The sequence below is a fragment of the Rissa tridactyla genome, chromosome 1, assembly GCF_028500815.1.
Source record: "Rissa tridactyla isolate bRisTri1 chromosome 1, bRisTri1.patW.cur.20221130, whole genome shotgun sequence".
NCBI lineage: Eukaryota > Metazoa > Chordata > Aves > Charadriiformes > Laridae > Rissa > Rissa tridactyla.
Window position 1 is genome coordinate 69,333,774 of NC_071466.1, and position 21,483 is coordinate 69,355,256.

At 44.6% G+C, this 21,483-nt stretch overlaps 2 protein-coding genes across 3 annotated transcripts in view; one reads left to right on the forward strand and one right to left on the reverse strand.

Moving 5' to 3' along the window:
• Positions 1-421: 421 nt before the first annotated feature.
• SOWAHC (sosondowah ankyrin repeat domain family member C) lies at positions 422-6,308 on the reverse strand. Its single transcript, XM_054222402.1, has 2 exons — positions 3,875-6,308; positions 422-3,213 (listed from the first exon to the last, which is right to left on the reverse strand). Exon 1 carries the CDS (start codon positions 6,281-6,283, stop codon positions 4,628-4,630), a length of 1,656 nt encoding a protein of 551 aa, XP_054078377.1. The 5' UTR covers positions 6,284-6,308; the 3' UTR covers positions 422-3,213; positions 3,875-4,627.
• Positions 6,309-6,424: 116 nt separating this feature from the next.
• The window catches only part of SEPTIN10 (septin 10), a 36,662-nt gene continuing 21,603 nt past the window's right edge, over positions 6,425-21,483 (forward strand). The window contains exons 1-4 of one of the 2 annotated variants that reach the window (XM_054222415.1): positions 6,425-6,568; positions 17,626-17,743; positions 18,452-18,647; positions 20,073-20,259. In XM_054222415.1, the coding sequence (XP_054078390.1) occupies positions 6,539-6,568; positions 17,626-17,743; positions 18,452-18,647; positions 20,073-20,259 (531 nt within the window). In that variant the 5' untranslated portion in view covers positions 6,425-6,538. Of the gene's footprint in view, positions 6,569-6,790; positions 8,714-17,625; positions 17,744-18,451; positions 18,648-20,072; positions 20,260-21,483 lie in introns of those variants that run through there. The other variant, XM_054222424.1, reaches the window with a different exon arrangement.

Genomic DNA, 21,483 nt, shown 5'->3' on the forward strand with positions numbered 1-21,483 from the left:
ATAACTCAAGGCATATTAAGTCAGGACTGTAGTCCTCTTACCCCTCCCTTCTAGCCAATGGAAAAATAAGTTAGCAATGCAATGCTGAAGGGCTTCTCTCCCAGTGAGAAGTCTAAAGTTAAGTGGGACCATTCTGATGTACCAGGACTCTCCTGCAACAGCTGGAGCTACACTCAACACAAGAGTTATTTGTGCTTTTGCAAACTGTACTAGCTACACTGAGAAATGCTGGTAAGAGGACCAACTAATTAGCATCAGACATGAATTTACATTAGAGCTCTCAGCAAGTCATCTCTCTCAAGTGTTATTCTGTAGGAAACGGGATATATGTTTAGATACAATTTTCTAAACAGCTAGTCAAGCCATTGCATGATCAGCAAGGCTCATGTAGACTCCTCTCCTACTGAGTCCTCCTCCTCCCGCACAACCTCAGCTGCTTCCCCCATGCCCGGACTCTCCCCTAAGCTTCCACAAACACCTCCCCCTCCTTTCTCCTCTCACCAGTGTCCCCAGACTACTGATTTGGGGTCACTTGGTTTGGAGCTGCATGCATCCTAATCCACCAGCACGGTAACAGCCGAGCCTTTCTTCAGTCTAAGCATAAATCTGGATGTCTCTGAGAGGTGTTACTGGCAGCATGAGGTTTACTAATTTTAACATATATTTTGGTAAGGCAACAGCTTAATAGAATTTTTAGATATACCAAAATCCCACTGTCTAGCTTGGTAACGAAATTAAACTTCCCTTTAGAGAAGCTGCCAGCTGTAGTTAAGACACATTATAAAAAGCCTTAATCCTAAACCTTTTTTAATTAGGTATTGACCTTTACACAGTGACCAAAACTAGTATTAGTCTTCCCAGAGTCAGAGATATTTAGCTGCATAGAAATAAGGTCAGGACGCTATTTTAAGTTAAGCAATGCCACTCTCCCAGGCCCTTATTTAGACATACTTCTCTACAAAAAAACTTGTTGTGTCTTCATTTACTTTGACATGAGCCATTAGAGAGTAACTGCCAAAGAAAAATGTTACTGTCTTGCAAACAACTCAACTGTATTTTTCCTTGTCTTACTCTGAGTGTTATACTGTATCAGACATCTTCACGATTGAAAATAAAAACAAAAAACAACAACAACAAAAAAAAAAAAAACGAAAAAAAACAACCCAAAAGACAAAACGTTACATAGTTTTAACAGCCAAGAAGCCAATATGCAAGCAGCGCCTAAGCATGTACCATACAGAAGTGAATTCAAGCATAAACAATTCATGGGCTCTTTTTATTTCAGTAAAACTGAAGCTTACAGATTCTTAACTCATAACCATTCAGAAAGACACCCATAAAAAGTTGTATTAATAAAACCTGACAGGCTTCCAGGCCTCTAAAATATTTCAAACATAGGATACAATAAAAGATATCAAATGTTTACATTACAGTCTTGCTGCCTTACACACCATCATAAAAAGTGAACACACATTCAGTAACTTCAAGCATACCATTAAAGACACCACTAAGTGCTCCAGTTTTCTGTACCATACAACTTTATTTCAAATTCACATCTTTCTAGGCAATGTATCCAAAATATTTGACTCAAGAGTACCGTTAGACTGTAAATATTCTGAAACAGGGCATCAAGCCTTTCCTACCTCCAAACAAAACTTAAGTTTTAGCTCATGTTATAAAAAGTAACCACGTGGAATGTGACAAGTCATAATGTGAAATCAAAGTGCTTTCGTCCCATAGCGCAGAGAGACACTAGTGGTTATCTAGCCATTTGTCAACATACCTCAAACACCAACAGAGATGTTTGCTCTGTTGCACCCCATCTTGCAAAGACCTTTGGGCTGTTATGGTGAAATTGCATTAATTGACAGCTAAACAGTATAAGAGGAGCAAAGTTTCACTTTGATACTTCAAATAATGAGTTGTAAGTGAGGCATCTTTTTACCATTTTTTCAAGTTCCCTTAGTAATTGCCAAAGATCTACTGTATTACGCAAGACAAAACTATGTTCCAGTTAGTCTTTTAAAATCCAAAGTGTGCTATATTTCAAATCCCAAAGCACTGAAACCCTCAATTTTTTTTCCCCAGACCCTGACAGCTATCTAAGACTCAGTATTTTTGTGCAATTCTTTGCTATTTGCATATGAAGAGACAAACAGTTCACTCAACAGCTCCTATGAAAGAACTATAAACTCTCAAAGCAGAAAGTTACTTCAGTAAGGTTTGGACATAGGTAGTTGCATGGAATATGTGCTCAATTCAGCAGTGGCCATGCTGAAGAGGGCTCACATTGCAAGTGATCAGTCAGAAAACTTCCTTTCTACAGAAGTCTAAAAAGCTATTTATCTTCCAGAGTGAAGGAAGTTTAAGACTTACGCATTTAATCCTCTTCTCTGTTACAAAAGAATTAGATCTACAGTATAATTCGTATGATATTCCCCGTCCCCCCCGGCCCTTTTGTTGAAGGGCTGAGGGAAAATTTCTGGTCCTGTCCCACAGACGTAAAGCCAAAGTGCTTTGCAAGACCGATATTACCCATCACATTTGTGGCAACCAACCCAAAATGAAGGCACATGAAATCTATAATAATATAGCTTATAAATTATAATCTAAAGCTGAACCTCTGTACAATTTCTAGTCTTTTTGCACAAAAGTAATGACCAGCATCTATGCAGAGATTCAATTTTTTTTATGTAACTTTTCCCAGGAATAGTTAAGTGTTGCTTACATGCCTATGCAAATACTGTCATTTATTAGGTTTTGACACAAAGTGCAGAAATTGTGAACTCAATGAATCCAATGAATCGTTAGCACTCCCTTCCCCTGTCGCTACAAGAAATGTAAGCCACCAGCAACAGCTACAGGCAGCTGTTCCCTTGAAAGTGCACAACTCCCAGCAGCAGTTTCCCTGCGAGGTGTTCTAGAGCTCGTGGTATGCATTTAATCAGTGTCTTGAATTTGGATTTTAACATGTCAAAGCCTATCTACTTTTGGTTAATTACCAGCCAGAGGTGCATGTACATTCTGAGGAAGCCAACTTGAAACACGCTTCGACAAATGTTGCATTGAAACTGGTCGTACCTTAACATCTAAGCACAGATGAGCTTCTACCTTGAGCAGCATTCAGGATCCAGGGTCAGCTCAATACCTCATTCTTAAGGAAAGCCGAGTCTGGATACAAATCTGCCTCCTATATTTCACTGGAACTGCTACCTTTAAAGCAGAGAAACAAGATTCAAGGTTTCTGAAAGCTTTAGCAGACGGATAGGCTCATCAATCAGATTAAGACTTACTAGGTCGTTAAACAACAGTTCAAAGCCTTGGTTACCACTTCTCTAGAAATACAGGTTTAAAAGAACTCAAACACCATTGCCATCACTTAACTAGACTACTAGACTATGTCATTATACTGCTTTCACTCAGGATGATAAACAGGGACAGAGTTTCAGAGTTCTGGTTATTCACCTTGTGTGTGAATTCGCACCTCCTCCCTTTTTTTTTCCCCTACTTTTTTTTTTTTCCATTTCTGCACAAAGTCAGTTGAAGGGATTGGCACACAAGTTGCTAGTGAACACAGACCTGTGGCTATTACGTATTACAGGACCATATTAGAGTGTCTTGAAGATTTCATGCAATGGTGTCTGTGCTCTTTTCTAAAAGAGAACGACTTTCACAGATAGCACATACAACACAATTTTCTGATTTTAAATGCAGTGAGTTACACAAACAACATTAACAAGAATTGACCAGACTTCATAACTGGAACTGCGCTATGTCTGGCACTTGAGAATTCACAGTGATTAAAATAAAATTGCTTTGCCTAAGACAAAACAGAAGATACCAAATATATAAAAAGATTCTTTGCTTCCATTACCTTGTATTAGTATTCCAACAGCAATAAGCAAGCTCAGTAGTACCTCAGACAGCAGAGACTTCTGCACATGGTCAACTTCATTCATTATTTGCAGTGCAATGGATTTTTTTTTTTAATATATTCATGATGTCAAATCAGGCAATTTTCAATGAATAAAGTCAACATAGGCTCAAGTCTTTGCTGGATTGAAGCTTGGATTCTGACAGGAAACCGTTATCTACCATCTCATTTTGAGTACCCAACTCCACTCTGTGCCAGGTGGTATTGCTGTTAAAGAGAAACTTAAAGTATATTTGCATATTACTGAGGTGTTCTTCTTACATAGCAAGTTGTTTCTAAGTAGTTTATAGTACCCGCTGAGTACAGGATTTGTACTTTTCTTTCCCCCACTCAACACGCTAATCCAAGCAGATTCCCTAACACAGGTTTCCCATCCGGAAGCCTGCCTTTGGAGAGAAAGGAGCACAGCTTTTAAACACCCCAGCGTTTCTCAACACACCCGCTGCCTCTGATTTCAGCACTGAGGGCCCAGTCGAAGGAGCTGCTCTTGGGAGTTGTAAGCCACCAGAGCCCTGTTGACTCACTGGGCTCACTGGCCCCACCAAACTGAGTTAAAGCAAGATACTCAGGACACATCTCCCCGGAGTACGTGAGTGTAGATGAGCACCCACTCATACCTGCCTCACCTTTTGCGCTACGCCCTAGGGCACTTTGGTCCATGCACCCACCTCCCAGACCTCCTGCTCCGTGGCCTTATCCAAAGACATTGGACTTTGGCCTGAGCTTGAACGACGCTTTCAGGGATTTCTCCTCATGCTCTTCTTCCTCAGTGTCACCGCGAAAGGAGGGTGTGTTGTGGATGATCTGAGTCCTGAAGCGGATCTTATTAAGCCGAGGCTTCATCCGCCCGCTGCCGGAGCCTTTCCTGGTCATCTCCTTGCCCTTGCCTGGCACTGCTGCCCCTTCGGTGCCCTCAGCTTCCTCCCCAGTGCTGTGATGGTGGTGGTGGTGGTGGTGGGAGAGACGGTAGCTCATGAGGTTGGAAGGCAACACCTTGGAGAGCCTCCAGCGCCCGCTCCCATTGCCGGCAGCCCCTTCCTCCTCCTCCTCCTCCAGGGCCCCCACGAGGCTCCGCATGTCCCCTGAGGTGCCCTGGTGCAGGTACTGCGCAGCCTTGCGCCCGCTGTAGTCACGGATGTCCACGTCGGCGTCGTAGGCTCCTACCAGCAGCTTCACCACTTCGGCGTGGCCGTGCATGGCGGCGATGTGCAGTGCGGTGTGCCCGCCGCTGGTGCGAGCGTTGATGTCCACGGGCAGCTGGTGCCGCTGGGCGAAGTTGACCAGTGTGGCCAGCAGCTCCTGCCGCCCGTGCTTGGCGGCCCAGTGCAACACCGTGAAGCCAGTGATGAAGTCCCGCTTGCAGAGCAGCGCCGGCTCGCAGCTCAGCAGCCCCTCCAGGCTCTCCCACCGCCCGTCCGAGGCCGACAGCATCCAGGCGTGCTCCAAGGGGTCCAGGGCCACGGCGCCGGTGGTGCTCCCCTCCTCCTCGGCGGACGACGAGGCCACCGAGGCGCTGTCCGAGTCGCCGCCGCGGCCGCGGCCCCCCCCGGGCAGGGCTCCGCGCTTCAGCTGGGGCGAGCCGCCCCGCGCCGCCTCCCGCAGGCCCCTGCGGCCGCTCCCCGCCGCCGCCCCGGGGGCGACCTCGGCCGCCCCCGCCTCCTCCACCGGCGGAGGGGGAGGCCGCCCCGGGCCCGCCGCTACCGCAGCCTCCTCGCCGCCGCCGCCGCCGCCGCCGCCTCCTCCGCAGCGCCCGGGCGGCGGCCCCCGCCGGGAGCTTTTTCGCTGGCCTCCGCCCGCCGCCGCGCTCGGCCGGGGCGGCTCGCCCCGCTGCGCCGCGGGCTGAGGGCGACTGCCGCCGGCATCCTCGCCCGCCGACGGCGGTGGCGGCGGCGCCTCCTCAGCGCCCGCCCGCGGGGAGGGCGGCGGGCTCGGCCGCTCCGCGCTGTCCCCCACCGCCGCCGCCGCCTCCTCCCCGGGGCTCAGGGCGGCGGCGGGGGTCTCCGGGGCGCAGTACCGGCGGCGGAGGTGCACGTACTTGACGCCGGTGCCGGGCTCCTGGCGCACGGTGGCCACGGCGTTGACCAGCTCCTTGAAGCGGTGCCGGGCGGCGGCGCGGCGGCCGGGCTCCGAGGGGCTGAGCCAGTCCCGGAAATGCTCCAGCAGCTCCGCGTTGCGCGCCCGCCCGCCCCGGGCCGCCAGGAACCCCACCACCGACTCCTGCCGCAGCTCCGCCGGTTCCGCCATCACCGCTCCTGCCCCATCGCGTCGCGCCGCCGCTCTTCCCGCTGCTGCTTGCTGCTGCTGCGGCGGAGCCGCCGCTACCCGAGCCCCTCCTCCCGGCGGCGGCATGCCCCGGCAATCACTGCCGCCGCCGCCGCCGCGGCCCCGCCGCGCCACCCTCCGGCCGGGAGGGGCCCGCGCCGCCTCCGCCACCGCCCCGCGACACGAGCGCCAGCCTCAGCGGCGGCGGGGCGGCCACCGCGCCCCGCCCGCCCGCGGCGCTGCCTCCGCCCGGCGGCCGGGAGCGCCCCGTCACGGCGGCCGAAGGGGGTGCGCGCCCTCTCCACCTCTTTCTCTCCTTCCATCGCCTCGCCGCGCCGGGCTATGGCCGCTTCCCTCGCCGGTCGGCAGCCGGTAAGTCCCCTCCGCCGTGCGGGGCGGGGGGCGTCGCCGACCGTTAACGGCCGCGGTGGCTGTTGGGCAGCCCCGGCGCTGGGGGTAGGTGTCAGCCCGGGAACGGGTCCTGCGGCAGAAGGGGAGGGCGGGCGGCGGTAACAGCCTGCGGGGAGGTGGAAATGCCGCTCGTACCGAGGAGCTCCATCCAAGGGGGGTCGGGGGCCGCCCCGGGGCAGCCGGCGGGGCGGGGGAAGGTCGCCTCGGTGCGGGACTTGGGTCGCCTGGGCACGGCGCTTAGTTGCCAGGCTTTTAAAAAACTTGTTAAAGGATCTTGGTTTCAGCCGTCGCCCTTTGTAGAGCTCCCGTAGAGTATCGCATGTTCCAAGTGATGAGTTGTAGCGCTGAATCTTGGCTATTGGAGAAACACTTTCCTCGTGCATAATGGCAAAGCTGACAGCTCCGCGCTTTGAAGACGCGGAACCCATCCACACATTAGTGCTGGAAAATTAGCTCTGGTTTTGAGAGTGGAATAAATCGATGCATTTATGACGTGAGTTTTCTGCCGTGTTTTACACCTCAGCAACACAAAGGGTTCCAGAAATAACATGGAGTGGGAGGAATTTGGGGAAGAATCCTCCACTGCTTTTGCGTTTTCTGGTGGCGGGAAGGTAGATGAAGTACCTGCCTCTGGTGATTCTTGGCTCATTGTGGCCGCTGTGCTGTTACACCTCAGTTGTGCCACTAGAGCTGTATGTGAAGCTGCCCCAAGAACTGAAAAAAATGGAAAACAGCTGTTACTCTTTTGAAGTTTCCTTTCCTTGGAGTGATTTCATGCGGGGCAATGTCTTGCTCTGCTTCCCGATGGCACACCCGAGGGAGCGGCGTGGGAGCGGGAGCGCGAGAAGGACGAGGGGCTGCTTTGAGTTTGGGTACTGAAGGAGTTATTTGTTGGACCATTGTTAGAGCCATCACAGGGCCCGACCACGTCCCGGCCAACCTCGGACTGAGAGTGAAAGAGCTTCATTCATGTTCCCCCGCTTCCTCACAATTTGAGTGTTGAGCATATAGCTTGCTTTCTGCTGGGGCTTCCGCCCAGAGAGCTCCATTTCACATGTTCTCTCTGTAAGGCCTGTGTGAATCCTTTGCAGTTCCAGTATATGGTAGTGCAATGCGTTAACTTTATATAAGCTTTCTCTCTTCGTACATAATGTGTGTATCTAGCGAGGTGGAGAGTCAGTACTTGACAGGCTGGCTCCGGTGGGAGGCCGAAAAACATGGAAAGAAAAAAACCTAAGAGCCAAAGTACAAGAAACAAGACTAAATGATTTTGCCGGTTGATGTTTACGTGAAGAGTGTGGAAAAATGCAGCAAATCAGCAAAAGTGAGTGAGAGCGGGATTGGGAGTCCACTAAATGGTGGGGACCCTCCCCAGAACTGGTAGGGGAAAAGAGAAGCATGTACATGGAAAGATTTACATAGAATACTGTAAAAACAGAGTGTAAAAGCAGAGGTATAACATAGTTTTGTAATGGAGGAGGGTGGTTTTGTATTAGGTTTATAAATGTAAATGATGTAAATGTAATGATATAAAATATATTGATATGAAATAATATTTCCTAGTTTAACATACGCTGTATAATTGATAAAGTGTTCCTTACTGCATTGTGGGAAAGATTTTGTTTTCAGTTGTTTTGCAAAAGAAATGTAAACTCACTCTCAGAATGCAGCCTGCTATAAATCTATTTACAATCAGACTGCACAAAGTCTGAGATGCAAGTATTTAGTACTTCTGGGTTTTGAAAATTTGACTTCTGGGAAAGTTCTGGCAGCTATTGCCCCCGTACAGCAGCGTACAGTGCTTGTCATTTATTAATTAAAAAGGAGGGAGGGGGGAAAAATTCCTTGTTGCGGTCAAAGAGGCCTTCTGATAGCAGCCGCCATTGTCGCATCCAAGACCAGCGTTGCTTTCTCATTCGGACAAGGAACATCAACAACAAGGGGCTGATGTGGTCAAGGGCAAAGAGGACTGACTTACTGCTCTTCAGGAAACACAGTGCTAAAGCTGCAACAGGCACAGCTGAGACAGCACAGCCAAAAAGGTGCAGATCTTCCGAAAGTGACTGCAGTTGTGATACCAGTGTTGATACAGGCATATTTTTCTGTGTCAAGGTCACCTCAGAGGGCTGCACCAGATTTCCGTTTCTGTGTTTTTCCTTCCTTGAAAACACACAGGTCAAGAGAGGCTTTTGTGTGTGGACCACAAAACCGAGCACTTTCTTCCTCTGCATAGCAGTAGCTGATCAGTCCCATCCGAACCAGCACCGTCATCATCATCCTTTGCCTGGCACATGGAGCACTAGATGTGAGGAACTGGTTTCTTTTCTGTCGTCAAGTCTTGATTCCCCACCTGCTGCCTCTTGCCACATCTATCCATAGGCAATAGAACCATAGAATCATGGAATTGTTAGGGTTGGAAGGGACCTTAAAGATCATCTAGTTCCAACCCCCCTGCCATGGGCAGGGACACCTCCCACTAGATCAGGTTGCTCAGAGCCCCATCCAGCCTGGCCTTAAAAACTTCCAGGGATGAGGTTCCACCAGCTCTCTGGGCAACCTGTTCCAGTGTCTCACCACCCTCATGGTGAAGAACTTCTTCCTAACGTCCAGTCTGAATTGTCCCATCTCTAGTTTTAATCCATTCCCTCTAGTCCTACCATTACCCAATATCCTAGAAAGTCCCTCACCAGCTTTCTTGTAGGCCCCCTTAAGATACTGGTAGGCCACTATAAGGTCTCCTTGGAGCTTTCTTTTCTCCAGACTGAACAACCCCAACTCTCTCAGTCTGTCCTCATAGGAGAGGTGCTCCAGCCCTCTGATCATCCTCGTGGCCCTTCTTTGGACACATTCCAGCACGTCCATATCTCTCTTGTAGTAGGGACTCCAGAATTGGATGCAGCACTCCAGGTGGGGTCTCACGAGAGTGGAGTAGAGGGGGAGAATCACCTCCCTCAACCTGCTGGCAATGCTCCTGATGCAGCCCAGGATACGATTGGCTTTCTGGGCTGTCAGTGCACACTGACGGCTCATGTTGAGCCTCTCAGGGCTGCTCTCAAGCCAGTCACTGCCCGGCCTATATCGGTCCTTGGGATTGCCTCAACCCAGATGGAGGACCTTGCACTTGGTCTTCTTGAACTTCATGAGTTTGGCATGGGCCCACCACTCCAGCCTGTCAGGGTCCCTCTGGATGGCATCCCTTCCCTCCAGTGTGTCAGCCGCCCCACACAGCTTGGTGTCGTCAGCAAACTTGCTGAGGGTGCACTCTATGCCACTGTCCATGTCGCTGATGAAGATGTCAAACAAGACCGGTCCCAGTGCTGATCCTTGAGGGACTCCACTTGTCACTGGCCTCCACCTGGACATGGACCCATTGACAGCCACTCTTTGGGTGCGGCCGTCAAGCCAGTTCTTTATCCACTGAATTGTCAGTCCATCAAACCCATATTTTATCAGCTTGGAGACCAGGATGTCATGCGGGACAGTGTCAAAGGCTTTGCTCAGGTCCAGGTAAATGACATCAGTTGCTCTCCCCTTGTCTGTTGATGTTGTGACCTTCTCATAGAAGGCCACCAGGTTTGTCAGGCACGATTTGGCCTTGGTGAAGCCGTGTTGATTGTACCCAGTCACCTCTTCGTTATTCTTCTGCCTCAGCAGCGCCTCCAGGAGGATCTGCTCCATAATCTTACCAGGCACAGAGGTGAGACTGACTGGCCTATAGTTCCCTGGTTCCTCCTTTCCCTTTTTGAAAATGGGGATTATGTTTCCCCTTTTCCAGTCAGTGGGGACTTCACCAGACTGCCATGACTTTTGGAATACAATAGAGAGCGGTTTAGCAACCTCATCCACCAGTTCCTTCAGTACCCGTGGGTGTATCCCATCGGGTCCCATGGACTTGTTCACTTTCAGGTTCATCAGATGGTCATGAACCTGATCTTCGCTTACGATGGGCAGTTCTGTCCAACCTCTTCCATTGTCTTCTGTGACTCCGGGAGTGTGGCTGGAGCCCTTGCCAGTGAAGACTGAGGAAAAGAAGTCGTTGAGAACCTCGGCCTTCTCCATATCACTTATCACCAGCTCCCCTGTTTCCTTTCTGAGGGGGCCCACACCCTCCCTAGTCGTCTTCTTACCATTAATGTACCTGTAGAAATTTTTGCTGTTTCCCTTGATCTCTTTGGCTAGATTAGATTGAATTCTAACTGAGCTTTAGCTTTTCTCACCAGGTCTCTTGCTGTTCGGACAGCTTCCTTATATGCCCCCCATTCTAGCTGTCCTTTCTTCCACTCCTTATAAAGTTTCTTTTTGTGTGACAGTGTGTCCAGAGCTCCCTGTTCATCCAGGCAGGTCTCCTCACATTCTTTCCTGCCTTCCTCTTTGTCAGTATAGTTTGCTCCTGGACACGGAGAAGGTGATCCTTGAATACTGACCAGCTGTCCTGGGCCCCCCTTCCCTCTAGAGCTTTCTCCCATGGCACTTTGGCCAGCAGATCCCTAAAGCGATCAAAGTCTGCGTGCCTAAAGTCCAGGGTTGTAAGCTTGGAATATATTCTTCTAGCTGCCCTGAGGATCTTAAATTCTATCGCTTCGTGGTCACTGCAGCCAAGGTTATCCTTGAGCCTCACGTTGGTCACCAGCCCTTCCCTGTTGGTGAGAACAAGGTCCGGCATAGCACCTTTTCTTGTTGGTTCCTCTACCATTTGGAGGAGGAAGTTGTCATCTATGCATTCCAGGAACATCCTGGATTGCTGGTGCCTTGCTGTGTTGTCCCTCCAGCAGATGTCAGGGTGGATGAAATCCCTTACAAGAACCAGGGCCTGTGAACGCAAAGCCTCTTCTATCTGCCTATGGAGGGCCTCATCTGCTTGGGTCTGCTGGTCAGGTGGCCTGTAGCAGACCCCTACTGTAACATCACCTTCCCCTGTCTTCCCTTTAATCTTAACCCATACACTCTCAAGCAGCTCATCGTCCTTCCCCATATGGAGCTCCATCGATTCTAGCTGGTCACTGATGTAGAGGGCAACACCTCCTCCCCTCCTACCCTGCCTGTCCTTCCTAAAGAGCTTGTATTCGTCTATCCCTACATTCCAGTTGTGGGAGTCATCCCACCAAGTTTCAGTAATGGCCACTATGTCATGGCTTTCCAGCAGCATAGTGGCCCTTAATTCATCCTGTTTATTGCCCAAGCTGCGTGCATTCGCGTAGAGGCACTTCAGCTGGGCTGGCCATGTCACCCTCTTGCACGAATCCCCCTGGATTCCCTTGGGGTGTCCCGGTGTGTCATCTCTGGCTTGGCTTAGGGCAACAAGTTGAGAGCCCTTACTAGGACTCCATCCCTCTGCCCCACTGTTTGTCACAGGCAAGCATGAAATTATTGACCCCTTCCCCCTTCAAATCTAGTTTAAAGCCCTATCAGTGAGCCCTGCCAACTCCTGCCCCAGAATCCTTTTCTCCCTTTGGGGAAATACGGAGGAACAGGTACTACATATACTAGATTTTCAAGTTACTGAAACACCTGTTGGAGAAGAGAAGCCTTAGTGGCACTTACAAATGAATATGCTGGTGTCTGTGGAATCACCTCATCACAACTGGAAAACTAGCAAAGTGTCTCTGCTTGTTTGTTTGCCCCTAAATACCTCAAAATACAGTCCAGAAGTTGTCTTCAGTAGCAGCCTGCACACCATGCCCTCTGTTCTCTTCTGACAAGACTGTCATTTTTCTTCTGTCCATCCTGGGTGATTTCAGGGCATTTGAGAAGATTCTATCCTGCCTCAAGTTTCTTCAGACAAAAGTAGGGCAAAAAGGTCCCCCCCCGCTTTTTTTTTTTAAAGTTTCCTTCCAAGGTCTCTCCATACATACCTGTATGAAGGAAATCTTGTGTCAACCTGTGGTTTAAGGCAACTTCAGCTGTCTTGTGTGTTGAAGTGGGCTAGAAAAGGAAAAGAGTTGGTGCACCAGAATGCCATGTAATAAGTCATTTGCAAGAGCTGAGAGAAGAATTCTGAGCTTCTGATGTTTGGACCAGTCCCTAAAAGTTGTCTACTGTTTCTGTCATGTTCAATAAATGATTTGACAACCGCGAGTGAAATTTGTCAAATGAGTTTTCACTGAATCATCTTTTGGCCAATAGTTTTTTTTCTGCGCACCTTTTTTGGGGGACTGTTTTGTTCCATTCTTGACTCCTGTGTGTTGCTTTTTATTTTATAGAATAGACCGATGCATTAATTCCATGTAATTTCTAATGTATCTCCTTTCCTACTCTGCATCTTTGTGGACTTTTCTTTCTTTGTATTTTTTCTACCTCATCTTGTATTTTCTGTTCTCTTTCTTGTGTGTTATTTTGCCAAGGTTTCCTTTCTGTTCCCTCTACTCATCCCATCTGTTCTCTGTCTCTCTCTCACACACGTTTATCGACATAGAGATGTTAATGGTATGCATGCCTACACCACACATCTACATTTTAGAATTTAACTACCCAAAAATGGAAGGTATTTTTCTACTTGCTTCCAAACTCTGTTTAGTTTTCTACTTCCTTCCTGTGTTATGAGACAATAGCAACATTGATGTTTAGTGGATTAAATGTAACTTTGGTTATTAGGAAAGCAATTGACTGAAGGGAGTAATGCAATTTGGTATTGGAAGATTAAAGCAGATTTTCTGGTTTAACGAATGTCCACACTTGTTCATGGTAATGGAAAAGCTCTGAAAGAGTCACATTTGGAGTGTTCACGGGCACGTTAACGTGGTGTTGTCTGCCCTTGTGGCTGATGCCCAGGCATCCTTCCAAGGGTCTCTGCATAGCCACCTGGGCCTGGCAGGATCCTCGCCTGCTGCCTACAATTTTTTTTTTTTTTTCTTCAAGCTTTGGAGAGCAAATTTCAGTCATCTCGACAAGCAGAGTGGCAAGTAGTTATTTGCCTGGACTGCAAGTCCGGTTCTGCAGGGGACTTATGCAGATGTGCGTAGCCTGCAACCCAGCTTTTGCTGTGGAATGGCCCAGTGTTGTGCAGTTTTAGTCTGAAATATGTGTCAAATTTAAAAGATATTTAATTTTTTAAAAAATTGTTTCTGAAAGAAAAAAAGAATTTTAAAATGTTACTTCTGTCTCAGGCAATGATTTTCCTTTGCACTCTGTTTTTAACGGGCAAGGCGACTTTCTATAAACCAATATACTTAATTAATTGAATTTGCAGAAATAGAGATGCAGTTCCATGAAAGCTACACTACCAACCCTTTAAAAAGGGAAAGAGTGAGATGTGATTTGGACCACCACAAGCTATCTAAATGGCGTGCTGTTTTAATGAGAGTATGAATTCTGAGAAAGCAGTGAGAAACAGGAAGTATTTTCAGGAGTATGACAGCTCTGGTAGCATCCAGATTACAAGCTTTGAGTTATTCACGAAATGAAGTTGGATGAGATGTTGTCCTCAAGCATAATTTAGCTGCTCCATCCAATGGATACTAATTTGAAAAGACTGGCTAATCTGGTGACTTAATTGCTTTCAGCATGATTTATATTTCTTGATTTTTGAGTTGTCACCATTTTTCTAAACTGGTGATACGGTAGTAACTTGTTTTTCCACTGGGTGATGTATTATTTCTTTGAGAAGTAGTAAGACTGCAGGCATCACGTGGTCAGTTTTGTGGATTTAATTTCTCTGTGTATTTGTTAGACCATAGCAGAGTGAAGCTGTATGAGGTGCTGGCGGTGAGGGGGAGACACATGATGCCCTTGGAAAATTTCAGAAGGAAAAACGTAAGCTATTGCTTTTCTCTTAAGAGACTGCTCCAAGTGATGTCAGATGGAACAGGTTCACAAAGTGATTCTTCCGTAAAGAAGGTGGAGGGAGGCGAGTTTCCAAATGGGAACAGTAGCTCTGGGTCCTGTAATGTTTGTTGTGTGGAGAACAGAAGTATAAAAATGCCAGAATGTAGGCTTCTAAATCAATGTGACTAAGACTGTTTCAAGTTGAGCTGCGTCATATTTCCTGAAAGTTTTGTAGTCTAAATTAAGAACTTTTATCGCAGCATTTTTGGTGAAACTGATTCCTAAAGACTTCATTGTGTCTTGGGACAACTAAATGAGCAGTTTAGTAGCAGTGAAAATCCTTAAAAAAGTAGATATATTTTAAAAATAGAAATAGATTCTGGATCTTTCTGTCTCTAGCTTTTAAATTTTGCTATTAATGTAGTGTTGGGTTTTTTCTTCTGCATGTGCGCGGTACCAGAAGTCTCCTCATTATATCTACTGTCATCAAGTCAACTCTGGTCATTTTCTTGAAAGAACTTACATAGACTATGTTTCTGTGCTATTTCACTGTAAAAAATGTTTTTTGAGACCCTGAATTGTCCCTTTCTGATCATCCTTGCAAACCTTCTCTTTAAAAGAAGAACTTTAGGACAAGACATTAAAACATGTTCTCATGAATGGTATAAATAATATTTCTGCTTGAAATTCTTGTTCTCCCCTGTCCTGTGGTTACGTATGTTCTCCTGCTGACATTCTCATAGTCGGGTCACACTCAACTGGTAAATGTATGAGGTTTTGGGGGGTGGTGGTTAGTGTTTTTGGTTTGCTGTGTCATTACCTCTGGCAGAAAGAACTAGAAAGAGTGATCTTGTGGCTAAGGTGCTAAATTGCACGTGGGGTGAATGAGATTCATGTTCTTGCTCTCTTCTCTCTTAGTCTTTCCCTTTATTATCTCCACTAATAGCTTTGTATCATGTCTGCATGCACAAAGTGAAGATGCTATGTCTCTTCCTCCCCCAGGACAGCGCTGAAGCAAGCTGTGCATAAAATATAATTTCTCTACTGGGGAAAGTTCTTCTAAGTACCAGGTTCTGTAATCTGTTTGTAAAATTTACCAGGACTGTTTTGTCTGGTGTCTGAAATTACAGAGAACTTGCCATGTACTTTTATATGTTTTATATTTCCAGAAAAATGGTTTTAATTTTCACTCATAACTGTGTAGTGTCATTAAATTAACTTTTATGTACTGAAGAAAGGTGAAATACGCTATCTTAAAATAGCAGCAAATTTGAGACCTTGGCAATTGCATAAATATTTATTGCAGAAATTGTTACTCTCCTTCCTGACTGCCGTATATATCCATAAGAAGCATCTTTGGAGAAACTTAGAAATACAGAGACATTAACTGTCTGGGACATGTGAAATGAATTTTTAAGTACTGATACAGCCAGATGTCTGCTGAGTACAAGCAGAGCCATAGCTTTCTGAGCAAAGCACAGAGAAGGCACCTTGTTTTCACGTTTATTATTTCTCATTGTCCTCGGTTTCATATAGAAATGTAGTCAAATTTTCAAGGATAAACAGCCAGTATAACAGTGGCTACGGAGTTAATGGTTGAGGACTCCAGTCGTCTGTTTCTGCACATAGCTCTGAACAGCAAATACAGCTGTAATACCAGTTTCCTCAGCTAAACGCTTTCTGATCCTGAGATAGTTTCTTGTGGATGACATAGTAGTTACTCTAATGACCTCTGGAAACGGTCAGTAAGGTTCTGGGTATCCGTGGTTTGTCCGCTGAAATCCAAGCCGCCTGTTTGTTTTTTTTCTTGGAGAGTAACAAACTCCCGGTTATGCCGGGATTTTGAGGGTAGCCCAGCACGTTTTGGATTAAGGCTGGTGACATGAAGATGAAAGGCCTCCCGTCTAGGGTTATGCTGAGCCTCTTGCACTGGCTTTTGGTGTGGAGGCTTAATGGGTTGTTTTAGAGGAACTGTCTTCTATTGGTGGCCATAGAGGTGGTTTGAATATCAGACTGTGCAACTATAGTTGTTAGGTGTGCCGCCACTCTGTCTCAGATGATACACTTGTCTTTAAATGAACAGGATACTAACAGTTTTCAGTGTTTCTCAGCCCTTTTTAATAGTAATTTCCATATGGTAGAATACCTTGAGGAATTTATTTTTTCAGACATGCTTTGAATGACCCTTTTTTTTTTTTTTTATAGCTCTAAGCTGTCGTGTTTTCTCTTTGAATTGTTCGCTTTGCTTATACATTTTTCCTTGTTATATTAGTCTAAAATGGAGTTATCTGATTATAATAGTCTAAAATTAGAGTTACTGCAGTCCGTAGTCCCCCACAAAAAGTACTGTGCAATACAAGAAGAGGACAAGTATTTGCTGTCAGGAATGTCCATATCCTTTTAGCTACAAGAATTCTGAAATTTGCAATGCATACCTATTATAAAAGGTGGCACTTCTATAGGCTTGTAAGCGTTAAATAAAAATTTTCATACTGTTGGCTATATACATGTCCTCAGGAACCAGTAATGACACGTGGACTGGAAACAGAAAGAATAGTAGGGACCCGTCACTGTTTACCCTTTTGATATGGAATGCTTGTTTAAAAATACGGTTCATTGCTATGAACCAAGATATTTCCTTTTAATCTTATACATTTTTAGTATGCTTATTACCTTGATTTCATGATGCTAGATTGCTAGCTGAAGTTTGAAAGGGAATGTGCACCTCCAGACATTTCTAATAATATATATCTCTAGAGCCCTGGTGTGAAGGTACTGTATTATTTTACATAAATAACAATTTCAATTCCAGCTACTCGGAGTGAGTTCTGATTGATAACATACACCTTCCTGTGATTATGGTCTCTGTTTTGAATTATGCTGCTTAAATTGTTTTTAAATATTTTTTTTCTTCATTTCTAAGAGCAGACCAACTGTGATCTATTTTCCGTCTGTTACAGTTTTCAGATTACTTTTTCAGTTGGACTTGTCTACTTTATTTTGTTCATGTGTTTTTTTTTGCAAAACGTGGACATTACTTTGAGCCTGCAAATAGTCCTGCAAAGTAAATTTGAATGTTTTGTAAAATTTTGGAATAAAGTTGATTTGCCAGATCTTTTTTTCAGACTTTTGCTTTTCTTTGTTCCATGTAAATCATAAGGAATGAGTTCTAGCGTCCTAGTAGAGTTCCTTTATTGCCATTGCTAATTGCTTTGCAGCTCACCTCACTGACATATTTTAAAATTATTTTTCTATAGCAAAATGATGGGTATCGAACCTTATCCTTGTCCGGGCATGTTGGTTTTGGTAGCTTACCTGATCAACTGGTTAAAAAATCCATCAAGCAGGGCTTCTGCTTCAACATTCTTTGCATTGGTGAGTAGTATCTGGGTGGCTTAAGGCTTTAGTAGCGTACCCATCCAACAGTTGCAATGTTAAACTCCTTCTTTAATGTAAAGCATGAACTATAATTCCACCTCTTTCCCCAGCTTTGCTTATTTGTATCTGTCCTTTGTTTTTATATTTAGCATTTTCATAAACAATATGAAGACCAAAAATGTTGAAAATGGATGCCATGCATTTAGTGATTTATGGGCAGCTTCTTTTGAGTAAATTTGGCTATGCTCTATTTTTACTGTAACAAAGAGCTTCAGATAAAAAATCCTAACATTCCAAGGTGGTGTTACTGAAGTCTTTCTATCCTTACCAAATGTTTGCTCTAGTATTTTGCCCTTATCCATAAAAACCCTGTGTTGAACCCCGTGGTTTCACAGCTAGTTACTTGGCTTTTTTAAATCTGTAGGAAATTAGTTCACACTTTTAAAGAAACCAAAGTGTCAAGAGACAGTTTTGCTTATTACTCATTAGCAGGATACTCTCGCTTATCTGTAGGATGAAAAAATTAACTGAAAGATATTTAGTGCTCATTATGAAAAAGGAATGCAGGCAACCATTTTGCTCGGAGAAATCAGTTGACAAGTTTTTGTGTAAATTTGTCGAGTTGCTGTGGTAACACTTTCTATGCTTAGTAGGTATTTATTTGATGTGCAAAATATCTTCCCCAACCTTTCTGTTTAACTTTAGGGGAAACTGGAAGTGGGAAATCAACCTTGATAAACAGTTTGTTTAACACCAATTTTGATGACCCCGTGTCATCGCATTTTCTGCCAAGTGTACAACTTAGAGCCCAGACATACGAACTCCAGGAAAGCAATGTTCTTTTGAAGCTGACCATTGTAAATACAGTGGGATTTGGTGACCAGATAAACAAAGAAGATAGGTAAGTGCCCTCTTAGTGCCCTCTTGTTGCTATGGTATGCAGAAGTTCTGGTCTTCAATTGCAAGTTGATTTTTCTTTGGGCTTTGTAGTAAATATTTGTCTTACCTATGTTTCAAATATTTGGTTAGCTGTTTTCTCTGTGTACCAAAGTAAGCATATTTGTCTTCTCATCTAGGAAATGATTTGAAAAATCAGATGAACTCTGGCCCTTTCTTTATGATATAATATTTTGTAAATGTATGTGCAATAAAATGTGCAATAGTCACTAGCGTTTCATTTGGGGTGGAGGAAAGCAGGGAGAAGGTCAATGGGAGACTTTTTAAACAACCAAACAGTTTATAAAGTACCGTAGATTATATAGATTAGATCTATAGGGTTTTTAACAATTTGATTGGAACATATTGAAGACCTTAAACTGGAAGGAACATCATATGGTTTTCTTTGCTTTTTATGTTGAACAGCTTAATCAGAAGATGTAAAGGTACGACACTACTGTCAGAACTTTTTTTGAGTCTCTGCTTTTATGAATTGAAGATTTGAAAATACTGAACTGTCTCTCAGCAGATTTTGTTTCTTTCATCTTAATTGCAAAGAACTTTAGCAAACTTTTGTGCTGTATGAGTGCCTAAATGGTGGTAATTATAAATGAAGGGTAGAGAGTCACATTAAGATTATCATGAGAGCGATGGTTTATGATATGAATGAAAAATAGCTACTGCTAGTGACTTGGATGAATGAGATGCAAGTAGATATTAGTATAGATATTAGAGGCTTTGATATGTGGTGTAGAAGCTGCCTTTTAGTCCTTCTTTTAATTTTGTGTGTAACAACTACTTCTGCGTAGCAGCAAAAATGTAAGGGCACGCTGCTTGCTGTTTTAAGTAGGATAAAGTATGCTTAAACTGTACTTAGCTGCAAATCAGATTTACATTCTTCTCTTACGTTCCTCCTTTTCAATTTTTGTCTATTATTTAAGAGCTCTCTCATGTACAGTACTTCATCTTCAGAAGATAAAGGAGGTCCTATTTCTTGGTACTGGTAATTGCATGTTCTTTCTTTTCTTGTATTGTACCTAAGAGTTTCTTGTGTCGTCCTTGTATCTAAGAGTTCTACAGTTGCACAGCTTGATGGCAAAAATTTAAAACATCACTTGGGAAGATCGGTTATAATCATAACTAACTTTACGTAGCTTTTTTCACTAATAGTAGCTAGGAAATGTATTAGGTGCACAATTCTTTTTTTAGTAGCGTTTCAGAAATTAAGATTACTCTGTACATTTAATTTTCTGCTGTACTGGGTAGATACTTGAGCAACCTTTTGACACGTAAAGCAAAAATCCACAAAACAATACAAGAGGAATTCCTTTCTTAGTCTGGTTTTGTTTAGGCCTAGCTAATCTCTGGTTGTAAATTTTATTTCTTACAGCTGTCAGCCAATAGTGGTTTATATAGATGCACAATTCGAAGCTTATCTCCAGGAAGAACTGAAAATTAAACGTTCTTTATTTAGCTACCATGACACTCGCATCCATGTCTGCCTCTATTTCATTTCACCTACAGGCCATTCCCTAAAAACTCTAGATTTGTTAACCATGAAAAGCCTAGACAGCAAGGTAAGACTTTGAAACAGAGTTCTAAGAATTTGTCTTACTCTCTGAAGCATCTTGCGGCTTTTAGATCCTCTTCCACCTTTCAGTTCTGTATCTGCGTGTTTGGTTTGGGGATGTTTTTTGGTACTGGTATACCTTAAGTTCAGAATAAATTAGTTCTGCAAGTAGCTTGCAGTTCGTCACCTGTTCATTTACAAATCAAAAAGAGAGAGACAGGCATCCATCAAGAACTTTGAAAAAAGAACAACGAGGTTTAAAAAAAAACCAAACAGAAGTAAAAAGCATAAGAACCACCCCAACTTTACTCTTAACAAACTGTTAACATCTTAGTGTGATTGGATAGGGTACCCTCCATGAGTGCTGCAATATTTCTAATTAAGCTTGTTTCTAGTTCACTGTCAAGTTTTGCAGCTGCTGGGAAGTTGGCATGTAAAAAGCTTTGCAGCAGGGCGGAGAGCTTTGTTATAGGTAACTGAAGAGGCAAGTGCCATGAACAGAACTCCTTGCCAGCATGGCTTTTTCTAAGATAGGCGGCATTCGTGTTTTAAACTTTACATCTTGATTTGTTTTGAAAGCTTTAAAATAGCAGTTTCTAATGTGATTACTTGCACTTCCTAAATTCCTGACTTTCTTCTGTTACGCGGCTGTGTGAACTGGATGAAGCTAAAAGTTTAAACCCATTTTAAGAAACCCGTCATCATTTGGTTTTAATTTGTTGAAATTTTGAGAAATTTGAAAATGTAACCACATTTGCTGTTCCTCTCGCCCTTTCTTTTGTGCTTTACTAGAGCTATTTTTCTTTCTGCATTTTCTTGTTCATGAGATGTTTCTTCAAGATAACAGGGGTCAAATCAGCTGTTGATGCCACATTTGTGATTGATGAGCACATTTGGTATTTTTGTCATTTTGTTTGTGGATGTATTTTGCATTTTTTTGGACTTTCTCAATAGCACAGAGCAAGTGAGGGGGAGGAATGGTGAGACACAGGTAAGGGAGAGCAGGGTCACTTATTTCTGCTATGGTGTTGGTTTATGCCAGATTGGAACGTTTGTGAAACTACCCTGTAATATGCACTGATAGCTAAAGAGCCTTGATACTATCAAATGGGACAGTTTCATGGAGCGTATTGTTCTGCTTTGAGTTTTGGAGGTTGTGTTAAACCACAAAAATACTTGGTTTCTAGGTTGCGCCCTCTCTTCACCGAACTCCCCCTTAAAACATTGTTGC

What these genes read in the sequence shown, in the direction of transcription:
- SOWAHC (XM_054222402.1), bottom strand. Translation starts at nt 6,283, where the DNA reads ATGCCGCCGCCGGGAGGAGGGGCTCGGGTAGCGGCGGCTCCGCCGCAG.